Genomic DNA, 16,235 nt, shown 5'->3' with positions numbered 1-16,235 from the left:
GAACTTCTGAAACTTTACCTGCTTTTTCTAATAATTTTAACTGATCTAATAAAAGTTACTCGCTCTCTGCACAGATCTCCTCTCTCTTACATCCTTAGTCCAGAATGTCTGTAATGATATGCTGCTCTTAAGTATCAGGTTTTGGTTTGGGTATTTGCAGTTGGTTTGTGTGCCAAGCTATATTTGGTGGTCCAGAGCTTTCTCACTTGTTTCCTGAGGCTGAGCTTTTCGCTGTAGAGTGAAAATGTATGTTTTCATCTAGTATGTGTCTACCATACACACGCAGGGTGTGGCTTGTTAGATTCGGTGGTATGGATTAATTCAGAAATCAGTGCTGTAGTTTGTTCTTACCTTTTACTTGCTTCCTTCCAATTGTGTTTTTTTTTTTTTTTACTAGATTTCTGTTATTAGAAAAGGGCAAAAAACATGAGAAAGAAAAGCATAGATTTTAGTAACTTTTACGCAAGGGAAATTTAGTATCTGTGCACACAACCTACTTACTTTCCTTTCTTAGAGTTCTTTGTTTTAGGGCACTGTAGCATACGGAGAAGGAACAAAAGTGAGTCTATTCCATTAATATAATGAGTGAGACTCATGCACTCCTCTGTGCTCCAGGCACTCCTTTGAACTCCAAGCTCCTGTAGTTTCCATGCATTTCTACTCTTGGGCTGATCTGCAGCACTGTTAGTACCATGTTAAAGGAACATAGAAGCAAGTTCTTAAAGCAGAGGAGTTAGTGAGTTATTGAGTCTTCTTTGCTTTAAGTTACTTTTAGGGAGGATTTTAACTGTTAACTGTTTGAAGTCTCCTTCTCAAGATAATAAATCCAGTCCGGGGTTCTCATTGCAGATTAGTTTTGACTGTAAGCCAGATTTTGTATCTCTCTTCAAATATTCGAAGAAATAAAGTCACAAAGACTTAAAAGAAGCAGTCTAGTAATATTGTAAAACATGTGATCCTATAGTCACAATAACAGTGAGTAAACAGATGTATTTGCTTGCTTCATGTAAAAAATATGAAAAATCCTTACATGAATATTTTGACCAGTTCAGGTTTCTTAATTTTCATGATACAGATTTCTCTCTCATTGTGAAAATAATATGGTGATATAGCCAAGAAAGTAAGAAGCAGCATGTCTCTCTCAATACCTTATTTTGAGAAATGCCTCATTCTGTACTGCCGGTAAAGCACAAAATTATCTTCTATTTTGGATTCATAATCTTTTTGCTGTCTTCTGTTACTAATGCAAGCAAAATATTGGGAAATAAGTAAACCACATCAATTTTGAAATATTTTAAATTCTGACCTTTTTTCATTACTGTGTAGTATAGTAAATTTTACTATTTATTAATTAAATTTGGAAACTGATGTTATTTTAAATGAAGTACCAGTGCTAGCAAAGCAAAAGGATGCAATTCTAATGGATTTTTCATGTAGTTAATTTTCCTATCTTTTTTAATATAAGCCCTTGTTGTGATGACGATAGGACTCTAAGATCTTATTTGTAACATTTTGTGTGCTAGGGAAAACCCAAGACACTTAAACGTGGGAGTATGACATTTGGTTGGGATCTTCCTGAAATTAAACTATAAGTATTTTACTGGGGTTTTTTTGTTTTTGTTTTTTTTTGTTTTTGTTTTTTTATTAAGTGGGCCTTTTTTTTAAGTATATGTTTTCTAACTACTTGAGGTTTGGGGATTTTGAATCTGGGATATGCTTACTCTACTTGCTCAATGTTCTCTTATAGAATCTCTTGAGCCTGAGGAATCTATTACCGTCTCAATGGGTATCGACTTCTGTGATTCTATTCAGACTGCCAGTTTCCAGTTATGGTGAGTTCTCGAGGGGGACGGAAAAAAAGGTCTCCATATGAAAGTAATGGGTGTTTAAATTTGTGACCATAAATGTAACTTGGAAATTTACATGGAAGTATTGGACTTACTGTTTATAAAACATTTAAAGAATTGAATAGCAGTTCACAGTATGATATAGGCCAAAAGTATTTCTAGCAAAATGAGATGTAATTATGGTTTTGTTCTGCTATTACAAGGATTATAGGTTTTCTTCCATCTTACAAATTTTGTCAGTACTTACTTTAAAGAGCACAAATCTGATGGCAATCTCAAATCCAGATGTCTTGAACCCATATGAGTAAGTGTGAGGACTCTCTTAACAGGTTGTATTTTGGAAATCCTGAAAACCTGGAGTATGTGAAATCAAGTAGAAGCATTAACTTCTCTTTTTAGTTATAATTGCTTCTCTGTTCCTAAGCTTTATTTTTATTTTCCCCCCTCTTTTTGGCATACCTCTTAATAACACTATGCTGAATAGAACAGTCAGGAATGGCTAGTGCGCTGGGGTGTTTTGTGTCGGTTCTTCCTCATAAGAAATTGCAAATCAGAAAAGCACATGTGACCAACCTTAATACCTCAAGTGCCCATTATGGCTGCTTTTGATCTATGTAACATGACTACATGAAACCAGCCCTCAAATCTGTTGGTCAAAGAAGCCTATTCCTAATGCTGTAAATTTTTAAAAATGATTAGAGGGAAAACGAAATAAGTAACGGGCTGGCCAGCCACATTTTTTCTTATATATGGGATTTATGTCTTTTATGCTTTTTATTGGCATATTCAAGATCCTCCTTTGTGGGAGTTCCTGTTGCATTCTAGGCTAGCAGAGAGCCCATTCACCTGGTGAGAACACTGTTATAAAGCGGCATTTATAACTGAAAGAACAGTAAAAAGGAAAGAAAAAGAGTAGCAATGCCCAAACATAAGGAATTAAGGAATTAATGTATTAAGAGGAAAGCTAAACAGCTTCTTTTAAGAGCAATTTAGGCTTGTGCTATGTGCCTTTGAAACTATAGAAATGCACTGAATGAGCCTGCTCCTTTTTTTGATATGTTTCGAAAAAAATATATTTTGCTTTTTTTTTGCCTTTTTTTTTTTTTTTTTTTTGCTTTTTTTCTCCAAGAAAAAAAAAAGTCACTACTACCTGTGTTTGACACACGAAGAGATATTGAATAGACATATTGCAAGATTCCAAATCAGGAAAATTCTCTTCTCATTCAGAGGGTTCTGTACTTCTTTAATACTGTTCTTTACCTTTCTTTAATACTGAATAAATTTTAGTGCACTACTACTGTGAAGCACAGCTTGGAAAACTTGCCTGTTATTAAAGCTAGCGATGGAAGCTTTATAATAGGAATGTAACAACACCAAAGGAACCACTACTTTAAACTGAATTTCCTGTTTTAGTGGCATGGAGATTATTTAAAAAAATATTTTTTTTCTCCCCAAACCTTTTTGGACAGCAGATCCTCATATGAAGTCATTTTAAAGATACTGGTACCTCCAGCATTTGTGACATTATTCATGTTACATTGTTGTGGTTTGTCTGTATGCTAGTTGCTGAAATTTGGAAGCAATTTGGACTGTTTGGAAACTTAGCTTCCTTTTCTGCACCATATGCTAGTCTGATGCAAATTTTGTTGGGAAAGGGAATTCTATTCTAGGCAATGCAATTTCATAGTTGCTTCAAAATAGGAAACACTTATTTGTATAAATATGTTTCTATGTTCCTAGTCAGAGCAGATATTTTCTTTTAAGTACATCTTTTCAGTATACCAATGATTTGGTTCCAAATTTAAACCATTTATTGCTAAGAATTTCAGCAGTGATGAGGATAAGCAATGTAGCATAACACATTGATTTTATGCAGATCATCACCTTTATGTTTTGGGAGGTCTGCTGTATTAGTGATATATAAAAACTGATTACTTTCTCCAACATTGCCTAGTAATTGTTTATTATTTTCCTATTAGACAAACAAGACAGATCAATATTCCTGAACACCAACCAGACTATGAGTAACATCACTGTAAATAGATTTGCTTCAGACCTTAGTGGCGTATTCATTTTAATGATTTGGACAATGTGAGTCCAATGACAAAGCTCAAGCTAAGTTTAAAATTAAATTAAGAATAGGAATTGCTTACTTTGTTCCTTTGCTAATTGGTGGGACCTTGTCTTTTTGAGACTGGCTCTTAGAAGATGGTATAAAATAGGCAAAATATTCTTTGAATTAAATTTGCTATTTTACTGATAAAAAAAATATATTGTTCAAAATCCTACTGATACTAATATTGCTGAAGAAATTATACATTGGGATGTTTCCTGGGCTTCACAGTGCATTCAACTGAAGCTTTTTAATTTTGATATACTTCTTTAAAAAGCCTTTATTCAAGAGGAAGGATAACTTCTGGAAGTTTGTCAGAATGTAGCTAAAAATACTGTGCACACAAAGGTGTTAATATTCTTGTATTTCCTGGTAATGTCTTTCATAGTTATCTCTGTCAGTTATTTTGCATTTTTGTTAGAAGCAGATTCAGCAGTAAAGTGTTCCTGATCATAATCTTTTTTTTTATGTTGTTCTAAAAGGAGCACTTTGTCTTGCATCAGATGTAATTGATCCTGAACCAGTGTAATCACAATTACTCACTTTCTTAATTGGCCTGCCCAAAATCAGAAAATGGAAACCGATCGGCAGTGTTTAAATCAATAGCTTTGTAGTAATGCATGTGGGGGTAGGGAGATAGTGGTAATGGGTAGATCAATTGGTCTTAGATGCCAATCACAGACTGTGTGTTTTGCATAGCAAACACTACCTTTCTGCTTGGGGATGTGCTGTTGCAATAGTGGTTCAATAAAAACAAACTGTATCAAGAAAAAAGCAAACATGAGTAATAAAATATTTAGATCTCTTTCTTAAGCTCTTGTATGAATCAAGGACAATGGAAGAGGTAATTGTAATATAGAGAGAGGCTGAAAGTTTTGAGCTTTGAAAGGCCTCCCTTGTAAACACTATTTTTATTAAGATTTTCCAAGACCACACACTAATTAAAAAGAGGAGAAGCACCTTAGCTTGAAAACTGTTCCTAATGTGTTTATTTAAAACATACAAATATCTTTTAACAGACTAAAATTCTCCCTTTATTCCTCTTTAATTTTCCACTTGCAAAAAAAAAAAAAAAAGCATGCACAAAGAGGCTTTATTGTGCGGAACCATCAGTATGAGTGAAGAATTAGTCTGTCTTTGCAAGTAGAGAGCTCAAGAAAAACAACAATGAAGAGATGTTCTGCCTGTGAGTACATGGGTTGAACATCATAATACATTTGTAGATTTTTACTGTTCCTTTTTGGGTCACTTTTTTTCAGACTCTGCAAGCAGGATATACACAACTTGTACAACAACAGATTGCTTTATACTTTTATCTCATCTGTCCAAGTAGTCTGATAGCTTGTTGAATCTTAGTTGAGCATTAGCATGTTCACCACCCTAGTAAGACATCTGAGTCTTCGCTAAGCAAGTAGGCATCAGTAAGGGGAGGAAAGGTTGGCTGCCTCTGCTCCCTTGAATGGATCCTTGATGTTGCAGATTTGCTGCATTCAACAGACTCTGGACTCTCTTTCCTGCTGTGAGACATACATTTTCATGTTTGGTGTGATTTCTTTTGGATCTGTGAGCTACTAACGATCATTGTTATAACAATCCTTCTGCTGTCTCTTCTTTTCTTTATTACCTTGCACATCTCTACTATTCCTGATTCCATTTGTAAAAGCCAATAGACAAATCTCCAGGTTGTTGCAAGTGTGTGGCAAGTGACTGAGGGGGAGAAGTCCGATTTATAACTTTGAGAGGTGGAGAAAGGGAAGGAAACACTCCTTCCTCTTCCCTTCCTGTCCTGTCGCTATCTTTCCAATTCTCTTAGCTCTTCCCAAAGCCATAAAAGAACTGCAGCTTTGAAAATAAAATTAAATTACAGAACCTGTTTTCTCCACCTTAATCTTTTGAAAATTATGTTGGATGTTGTTCAGCTCTCTTAGTAAGCATAGAGGTAGAGAATGTGTCCATGTGTATCTTCCTCAAGCCCTAATCTTCTCAAGGTTTAATTGTGAAGAGTGTGATCAGAGGTCCCAAGAAGAGAGAGAAAAGGAAAGGAAGGAAAAACTTTTATGCCTTCCATTCTTGCTTAAAATGAGACCATGGAAAAACAGTGTGACAGGTGACACAGGTTCATATGGGCATGGGCGTGGTTACTTTACAGCAGCATTTCTCTTCTCCTAATGTTGTTATCAGAACAACTCGGACCCTGTACATACTCATCTACTACTGTTGTGCTGATACAAGAGAAAGGAGGTGTCTGCTCACCTCATCCTTCTGGATTGTATAGAGAGAATTTTTCTTAAAAATAAATAAATAAATAAAAAGTTCTCCAAAAGGTTGATGTAACAGGTAGACTAGCAGTTTCTTAAATGATGTAAATTCTCTGAATGATATTTGAAAAGATTGTTAGATCTGCTGTCTGTAAGTTGTGCCTTATTGTAAAAGCTTTTGCTCTGAATTTTTCTCAACGGCAGAGAGAGATTTCTCTCTCCTATCTCATTCTGTGTTGATGCAGAAATCTTCCTAAGCAGAACTTTCACCTGTGAACGGGAATATATGAAGAGGATCAGTTCGGCAGCAATCAGTATTTGTTTTGGGGGCAAACATGCATTCAGGTGTTGATGCCTGCATAAAAGCATCTGATTAAAATTATATAGTGGAATGTTCTAAAGAATATATTAGAAGCTAATGTTAAGGAGAGGCAAGACTGTCTTCACTTCTGTCGCTAGCATTTTCACTGGTTTCTTACTGTTTCCTTTGCTGGTGGTTTGTCAGCAGGTACCACTAAGCTGTTTGCAGATGTTAGATAGTAAGATGAGCAGCCTGATAGTCGTCTTTTTACTTCTTTACTCCAAAGTAGTCAGTTGGCCTAGTTCCAGAAAACAAATATATCTTGATGTCAGATGACTGACCTAGGAGAAGCAGCTACTCTTGTTCCTTCTATTTCCTTGGCCTATTTCTTGTAAAATTGGAATGCCGTCTGTTCCTTTCTTCAGCACGACTGTATGAGCAAAGTCTTCCATACTTTTTGATTTCGTCTTTTGCGGGAACTCAGTTGCTGTCTTCTATTTGCCTTTTCATTCATCTGGGGAGATTTTCAAATACAAGACCAAAATAGTGAGCTGGGTTTTGATAGATGTGTACTAGGTCAAGAAACTACCATAGACTACTAAGAATAGAACAGAAGAAGGCCATGTTAATATCAAAAAGAATATTCCCTAGCCTTTTATTGAAAAAATCCTCATTATGTGGCTTTGAAAAATAAAGACAGCCATTGTGGAGCCTAGTGGGTGCTCATTTAAAGATGATCATAGTGATAAAATTGTTTATATTAGTTTTAAAGATGATGTTGCCATCTTTGTCCTCAAGTCTGTCATTATAGAAAAGACAACTTCTTTGCCAGGAAACGTTTGGAGGCAATCCTTTAAAAGCAAAGGAATAAAGAAAATGGACCCAAGTTTGAAATGGCAAGTGCTAGAGTAAACTCCACTGTAGCCATCTAAAGGAGAGTTAAAATAGCTTCTTCTAAAGGATTGAATGTTAGTGTTGCACTGTCATTTATGGCAGAGACAGTCTCCCTTTGCTTCACAGAATCACAGAATGGTTGAGGTTGGAAGGGACCTCTGGAGATCATCTAGTCCAACTGCTCTGCTCAAGCAGGGCCACCTAGAGCGTGTTAAACAGGGTTGCATCCAGGCAGGCTTTGAGTATCTGCAGAGAAGGAGACTTCACAGCCTCTCTGGGCAATGTGTTCCAGTGCTCTGTCACTCTCACAGTGAAGAAATTTCTCCTCATATTCAGGCGGAACTGCCTGTGGTTCAGTTTGTGCCCATTGCCTCTTGTCCTTTTGCATGGTACAACTGAAGAGTCCAGCCCCATTCCCTTGACACCTTCCCTTCAGATACTTGAACACACTGATAAGATCCCCCCTCAGTCTTCTCTTCCCCAGGTTGAAGAGGCCCAGCTCTCGCAGCTGTTCTTCGTAGGGCGGATGCTCCAGCCCTCTGATCATCTTCGTAGCCCTACGCTAGACTCTCTCCAGAAGCTCCATGTCTCTCTTACCATCTCATTTTTTCACCTTAATTGATTACATCAAAAGATGCATTTATGTGGTTCTTTGAAAGTAGTGCAAGTCTTCTGAAAAGGCAGTATGTACAGTTTAATGGTCAGTAAGGTAACAGTAATGAACTCTTAAGTTCATTTGTCCTTACGTCCACAATTCCATACAAAAGAGATTTTTTAAACTAGGGGCAAGGTGCTGTTTTCAAACATTGTTGTTCTTTTGATTCTTTTAGAGCTCTATCCTCTGCACTCCTCATGGAGCAAACATATTCTCCTAAGGATGTAACTTACTGTACTAGCTCATACCAGAAAATGCGATCTTTTAAAAATAAATAAATAAATATAAATTGTAACCTAAAGAATTTTTTTGTTGATTTGAAGAAATGATTTTTTTGGAGAAGCTTCTTAAACTTGATCCTGCAGGAAAGTTGGAGCAACACTACTTGAGCGATCTGTCAGTGCAGTTTGAACCAAATGTATGCCAGACCCTTAACATTAATTTTAAGCTTCAAACCATTTCTGCCGGTTTTTATGTGTTGTAATTCATATAAATAATGTTTAAATAGGTTAAATAGACTGAAATTTACTTTATTAGGCATTTAGAGGAACTACATAACGTTGTACTGTCATGTCTCAATTCAATTGTGAAGCATATCCATTAAGTATTTGATGAAATCTCCATCCCTGGAAATGTTCAGGGCTTAAATGGACAAAGCCCTGAGCAATGTGACCTAAGCTAGCCCTATGCTGAGCTGGAGGTTGGACCAATTGATTTCCAGAGGTCCCTTCCAACCTAAATTATTCTGCGAATCTATAGAACTGTAAAACTACTCTTCGTTAAATTAGATATTAATGATTCTCTAATATAAAGATCTAATAAAATAGATGCAGATCAATAATCAAAATCTGATATTTATTCTGTAATATGTGGAATAGAGAATTATATAAGGGAGGATAATTTTGTCTGCCTGAAAAATAGACTTACTGAAGTACACTGAAATTAAAAAAGGTAATGCAAAGTAAACCAGAAGCTGGCTATAACAAAATCAAGAACTGGATGGTTTTTGAAGAATAACTAGCAATCAGAAGTTCTACCTATAACCCATGAAAAGGTCATAGCTTTCCAAAGAATATCTATTAGCTTTTTAATTGCTGGGGGAAGAGGAATGGAATGCTTATTATGGCACTGGTGGTGAGTGCTCTTCTCAAGCACAGTTAGGGCTATTTAAAACCTGAGGTATTCTGATGCTTTTATTCCTCCTTATTATAATAATATTGCTATATGCATTTTCAGAACACTTATCACTGGTATTTTAAGTCAGATTTATGTATACATGGCATGTCCAGTCAATGTAGGACATGAATCATTGCACACAACTGTTAATCAGTGTTATACTCAATTATTTCCTGCACATCTTGGCTATCATTGGTGTGAAGCTATTATTAAAAGTTTCAAGTTCAGTGTACTCCAAAGAGTATATATAAACAGTGAAAGTTGTGAGACAGTTGATGACAGAACCTTCCTTCTCCTCTTAAACTGTTGGAATTCCTGATTAGTTTTGCAAAAAATATTAAAGAAAAGTATGACTCCTATTTTACAGTGCGCTTAATTCTGCCAGACGATCAACCAATCCCTGTCCTTGTAGCATGTTACTGACTTTATTGATGTATTAAATTAGTATAGGGGGAAAAATAGGGGAATTTATAAGCTAAGCTAATTTTTAAAAAATAGCACTCCATAAATAATTCTTTGTAATGTGAATACTAGCTACATTTCAAGGAATTATTTCACTGTATGTTTGTGAAATAAAATTTTCAACAAAGGTAGCATTCCTCCTGAATTATATCTGAATTGTTGGTATTTGACATTGCATCTGTAAGCACAATTATAGCGTGTCAAACATTAAAAAATAAGAGTATATGAATTCTTAAACATTTGCTTGTGAAATTAGGTAACTGTAGTAAGTGTTAAAATTGTAAGCAATAGGAAGATAAAATGCTTTCTTTTCTGTTTTCAGGTGGTTTATTTTTGTATCGTTAGGAAGACAACAAATATATTTTCTGTATTAATCATCTAAAGCTATTTCTTCCATTAGTCAATTCATTGCTGAATTTTAAAAGCAAAGTTACTAAAAATCAGTAACAAATGTTTGAGCTTGATTTAAATATCATGGATGTTAATCAAATTTATTTCCCATTCTGATGATTTTATCATTTTATTAATTAGGATATCAGAGGCATTAAAGCAATCAATATATTGATTATTTGGTAATAATCAAAATGAAAATCTTCTTTTCTAAAAATTTCTCATGCCTCGCAGCTGTAAAAGGATTCTGACTGAGTATACTGATCCTGAACTGTTAGCTGAATGCAGTAAACTGTAGTCAGTCAAACACAGCAGAATACAATGTGTCTTGAGTTTCTGTAGACCTGGAAAACTCCAAGATGAGATAATCAGAAACTTAGTGAATGGAAGGATTAGGGAGAGCAAGTTGATTGTTTGAGATTTATTTCTTAAGGAGGAATCTACAGTATGTGATAGTTTTCTACTATTGATATTATTTTTAACTCTGCAACCATGGAAAGTTGTTTCAGCCAATATAGGGTGAGTGTGTGTGTGTGTCTGTGGGCTTAAATATGTCGAAAATTAAAGTCTTCAAAAACTTAAGTGATCAAACATTATTTTCTTTAAAACAGTAAATTTAGGAGTCATTTTGTTTTTCAGAAAATAGTTATCCTTTTTTCCGAAAGTAGTTGTTTGCTAGGTTTAGTCCTGTTTCTGGGATATCTGTTGCTGATGACTAAGTTTGCAAATAAACTAGTATGGATTTTACAGTTCTTTTAAAAGAACTGTTATCTTTTGGACACATTTAGTTTGAATTTGGTGCTTCGTAGATTACAAATAAACATTAATTTGAGTAAAAGTAACATTTTCAGTAATACGAGAGCGTGCATACTCTTGATACTGTGTTTGTGATGGAGAAGAAGCGTGGAACACCTACACTGATGTTAAAAAAAAAAAAAAAAAAAAGAAAGAAAAGCAGACTTTTGGATTTATGAAGTAGAAACGAGGCAGGTAGATTTTACACTGTTTATAGATTTCAGAGTAGATTTGAAGGTGATATGTATATAAAAATATATTTTAAAGCACTTGTTCAATTCTCTGCAACTTCTCTTTTCCCAGCACAAAGGATGATCATTTCAGCGTTAACATTCAGCCTCCTGTTGGAGAACTGCTTTTACCTGTCACGATGTCAGAGAAGGACTTCAAGAAGGAGCAAGGTGAGATATACTATTTCAGCAGCTTTAATAAATGTATTTGGAGGATAAGGGAGTTGTGCTGCTTTCAACTTCCAAGTATACAGCAAGTGCTTCTAGTGTAGCTCTTGGTGGTGTTCTCTCTTAATATTGTCTGATACTGATGATTCGATTTAAAAATACCTTAAAAATGTATGCAGTGGTATTAGACTTTTTTAGTGTGCCTTTAAAAACATAAAGCCCACCTCTTATCCTTAAACAATCCTTTAGCTTAAAGAGTTTTGGCTTCCTGTCATGAAGTATTACTGTGCTTCATATTAGTAGTAAGGCAGAAAACTGGAACCCCTACTCCAAGAAATAAGCCAAATATACATTGATATAATGGGTTTTGGTAGCCTTTACTCCAAGACTACTCTTAAATCTTATTAGTGTACTTCTTCAACTACTAAAGTTTATTTTACACCTTTCTCCTTTAAAACATTTCTGCATATAAAAAAAAATCTTGCTGGAATAAGCTTTAGAAAGGTGACATCTTGCAAATACCTCAGCAGACATTCTTCTGATATTATGTCTTTAAGGAAGATAAATCTGATTCTAGTCCAATCAAAACCTCCTATAGGAGCATTTAGTAACTTGACTATTTTATGCAGAATACGGAGAAAGTTAGTTAGCTTTGCCCATGTGTTAAGTGGAACAATTCACACTGCTACCCTTAATTTGGATGTGATTCTTGCATATTCTAAAATATAAATTATTACATTTTTGGATGTATTGAAATGCAATAGTGTTTACTCATGTGTCTCAATGTGTGGGGATTTACATGTGTAATTCTCTTCACATTGAGATGAGGATATGCCCATGGGATTGTCTCATTGCTGTGTGCAGGAACTCAGTATATCCATCAAACAGTCAAGAACACCGATGAGTAATGCTACGTATTATTAATTATCGCTTCTGAACATTTCTTGCTTTTGCATTTTTGAATAATTAAGAAAGTAGTTTAACTGAAAATGATCTAGATAAAATTTTAAGTTTATTGCGGCAGTGAAAAGTTAGGATTGTGCTTTGTTTTCTTAACCAATTGATACTTACTTGCTGTTCTTACCCTTTGCTGGCTAAAGCCTGCCTCTCTGCTTTATACCTGCTCAGCAAACCAAGGTGAGTGAGTGAATGAGGCTGTGGCACATTTATTTTAAACTGTTCTCTTCTAAAAATTGTAGCTGAGGTTATAATGATAGGAAAGAAGATTATTGTGCTGCTTCCCCCACGTTTTTGTATTTGCTTGTTTCATGATATTTTGATAGAGTTTTTGTATGTTTTGCTGTGACTGAGGGTTTTTTTCCTCCTGACTGGCCATACAGAACCACGGGCACATAGAAGAAGTGTACTTGGAGAATAGCTGGGGTCCTCTGTGGAGTTGTTGCCAAAATTCCTTTTTCTTCTGCCATTTTACTTATATGGTTGTTGATTATTTGTCTGAATAAATCTGGCAGCTGTTTGCTATGTTTAATAGAGCAGAAAGGCTACTCTGAATAAAGCTATTTGAAAATTTGTTTATATGAAGTATTTGTAAATCCATGAAGGTCTCCTGGCATTTCTGTATTGCTCTCTGTCTTCCTGAATTCATTCTTTGATGCAGGACTTGATGCTGGCAAATTTACCACAGGTGTAAATTACCTTTTCTATTGCATCTTTTTTATTAGAGATATCAGTTGTTTCAGAATATTCTTGGTAATAGGGTCTTACTTCTAAATTTTATATAAGTATTTATTACAGAGATTTAGGAACAGCTAGTATTTGAGGACAATTACTGTGTTATCTTGCTAAATGAAAATTTCAAATTATAATAATGAAATGCAGGGCAATTTAACAGTTAGTGTATATTGTTCTATTCTGTGTTTAACTTTGGTTTGTCTGTGTTCTCCAAATGAATTCAATTTATGTAACTTGTTTTTTCATTTGTCATGATTATTCTTTTTTCTTTATTTTCCTTTCCTTTTTGGACATAAGATGTTTCAAGTGTTGTACCAGGAGGTGCTTTATTTTATTTGCTATCAAAACAAATAGGTAAAAATAGTGAAGGAGCGAGCACAATATTACAAGTGCAAGATTATATTGGGGAGAATGAGAATACATTTGAGTTTTAAGGATTTTTACATCTAAATTGCATGAGTAATCTAATAAGAATGCTAAAGAGAAAATACCCAGTATTATACTGATATGTAGAAGACAATTCATTGCTGCACATCTCTACTCAATTACACTGCACTGCTTTGCATTGTCTGCTACATTTGTGTGTTTCCATTTTCTTCGTGATGGCATAAGGAGAGGCAAACAGAGAGGTTATTGAATATTCATGGCTGCGAAGGTTATCTAGCGGTAGCGCGGGAACCTGGAAAGCTGTATTTATCCATCTGCTATGCATGATGCATTTGGCCTTGCTACCGCAGACTACCGTACCTTCGGTGCCCACCTGGGAATCCTCTGGTGAGGTAATTCCCAAGAGCAGCAGCTGAGTTCGCGTGGATGCTGTAGGTGATAATTTGGGAAGAGTGGATACAAGCGGTGTTGCCAGACTACCCCTTACCTTTCTGCTTAAATATTTTTGCTGATCTTCAGGCCTCAGGATTCCGTAGCTTATTTTACATCACATCCTCAGGAAAAGTTCAGTTTCTTTAGCAGGAATTCTATAGGAACGAGAAGTGTACCATTGGGGTATTTATATCCAAATTTTTACTCGTCCTGCTGTTTTTGATGATCAGTGGCAAAACTCTGCTTGACTTGATTCAGAGTGGGACTCAGTTCTGTTAAATCTGGTAGCTAACATATCTTGTTATCTACCAGTATAATTTTTTCCTATTTAATTTCCTTTTATTATTCTAACGGTGTACAGTTGTTTCATTGTATTAGCTAATTAACCCAGATAAATTGCTGCTCTATACTCTGACTAGAGTTTTCTTATATTTCGATGTTTTATGTAGCATTAAGGGTAGCATGTGATTCTTATGACTGGAGATCAATCAGAATTTTTATGAAGGTAATTTTAATAGCCAGTTAAGATTACTGTAAATATAAAGCTGTGTGGTTTTTCCTACCAATGTGCTTTAAAATAATTTTGTCAAATATTCTAAAAAGAGTATACCTGAGTTACCTTAATTTAAAAAAAAGGTCAAGTAAACAATTTGTTTACTTAATTTTATTAAGATTTATGCATCCAACTAGTCTTCCTAACAAGCAAGATGCTAATTCTTTAAATGGTCAGACATTTACTATTTTCTGGCCCTTGACTACCATAAGCAATCATATTTGATGCCCCTTAATTAGAGTACCCTTTTTTCTTTCCAGGTTCTTTTCCACCTCAGCAATCGAGACAATACATTTGCTTACCATGCTGCTCTCCTAAGTGTTCTTTTGCATGTAAATTAATCTTGATTCAGTTTACACTGTCATGCTGAGTGGTACAAATTGCCTATAACAATAAAACAGCATGAGTTAAAAATAAAGGGGGGTGGAAAGGCAGATTGAATGTGTGCCTTACTTGATAGGATGTTACTTTGCTTTATGCCAATACATTAGTCGACGATAATGAATCTTCTGTTCTGAAAAGCATGGTTTAGTTGATTTTTTTAATTTTACTTCAATGGAGCAGTACCTTGTCTTTTATAGAACAAGTTAGACAAACCATTAATGACAAGAGTGTTAAGGTTAAATATGAAGCAATGCATTCACTTTTCTGAGTGCTATCCATCTTTCCATTTACAGGAGCTTGACAAAAGTACTGGCTTTGTACAACATTTCCTTTAATTACATGCTGCAGGAAACAGGCTTTTAACATAAACATAGTTGCATTCATTTATTCAGCATTTGCTCTTCAATAGAGCTTAATGGAGAAGGTTTAAATCCTAAATGAGTACACACATCTCAGCAGTGTTATGTCAGTCCCAGTGCTCTGCTTAAAAGCAGTTTTGGTCTGCGTATGTAGTTTTTAAAGCTTTTGCCTAATAGTGAAGTTAAACAATTTGAAACAGAATGTACTATTCCCAAGATAAAGCCGATTTTTATAGAAATTATATATATAATTTTGCTCTCTTGAAGAATGCGTCATTTTCAAAAATAACCCATTATTTACTCATGAGCTGTTCTATTTTTACTTTGATGTTTCTTTTTTGTAACAGCACCTAATGCAAACTCTAGTGCATTAAAATGTTCGGTTTACTTTTTTAATTGCTATATTAAACATCTTAGTGCTGTTTGCTGTGGATTAGAACTGTATATATACACCCCTAAAATACTAGCCTTTTGAGAGTTTTATGTTGTTTTCATTTGTTAATGTTATTGTGGGTTTCAATTGCTTGATATTTTGGCCTCAAGTACTAGGTTCTATTGTTTATTTATGTTTTCAGATTATGAGCAGAATGTGAAAATACGAACATAGTGCTAAATTGTAGTTACTGTTGTTTAGGTTTTAATCAACGTGAATGTCCTGCAAATCATTCCCCTAAACAACGGATGTTGATAGGAAGGAAAGGTTTTCTTTGTTACAATGTCCTTGAACGACATTCCTTTCTTAACTTTTTTTTTTGTCAGTCATATGTTTGGATATAGACTTGACATTTCTGTTCCATTTTGTAGTGGTGTTCAAATTATTTTAATCAAATAGTTTATCGTGACATTTTAAAGAGATGGATACTAGCTGAATTTCTCAGTTTCTAATGTGATGACTTTATCTTCATGAACTAAATTGAACTGATGACTACTATCTGAGTTTGAAGATTATTTTTAGCAATTGAATACAAAATTATAATTAATTACTGTCGTTTTATGATTGAAAGATTAGAAGGTGTCTTTGTATTTGGTCTTATTTAAGCTGGACTTCTCCAAATCAATCTTACTTAATACTTCATTTCTGTGTTTACATTATTCTTTCAGATTATGCTTTTTGCAAAAAAAAATCATTTTTGTTTCTC

General features: G+C 34.7%; 1 protein-coding gene across 3 annotated transcripts in view; it reads left to right on the top strand.

Moving 5' to 3' along the window:
* Positions 1-16,235, top strand: part of AP3B1 (adaptor related protein complex 3 subunit beta 1) — a 144,013-nt gene that overhangs the window by 114,717 nt on the left and 13,061 nt on the right. For all 3 annotated transcript variants that reach the window (XM_062599444.1, XM_062599443.1, XM_062599442.1), the window contains exons 24-25: positions 1,748-1,832; positions 11,195-11,292. In XM_062599444.1, coding sequence (XP_062455428.1) covers positions 1,748-1,832; positions 11,195-11,292 — 183 coding nt within the window. The remainder of the gene's footprint in view (positions 1-1,747; positions 1,833-11,194; positions 11,293-16,235) is intronic.

The sequence above is a fragment of the Rhea pennata genome, chromosome Z (assembly GCF_028389875.1).
Source record: "Rhea pennata isolate bPtePen1 chromosome Z, bPtePen1.pri, whole genome shotgun sequence".
Lineage (NCBI taxonomy): Eukaryota > Metazoa > Chordata > Aves > Rheiformes > Rheidae > Rhea > Rhea pennata.
The sequence above is the reverse complement of the archived record's forward strand: the minus strand, read 5'-3'. Positions and strand labels throughout refer to the sequence as shown.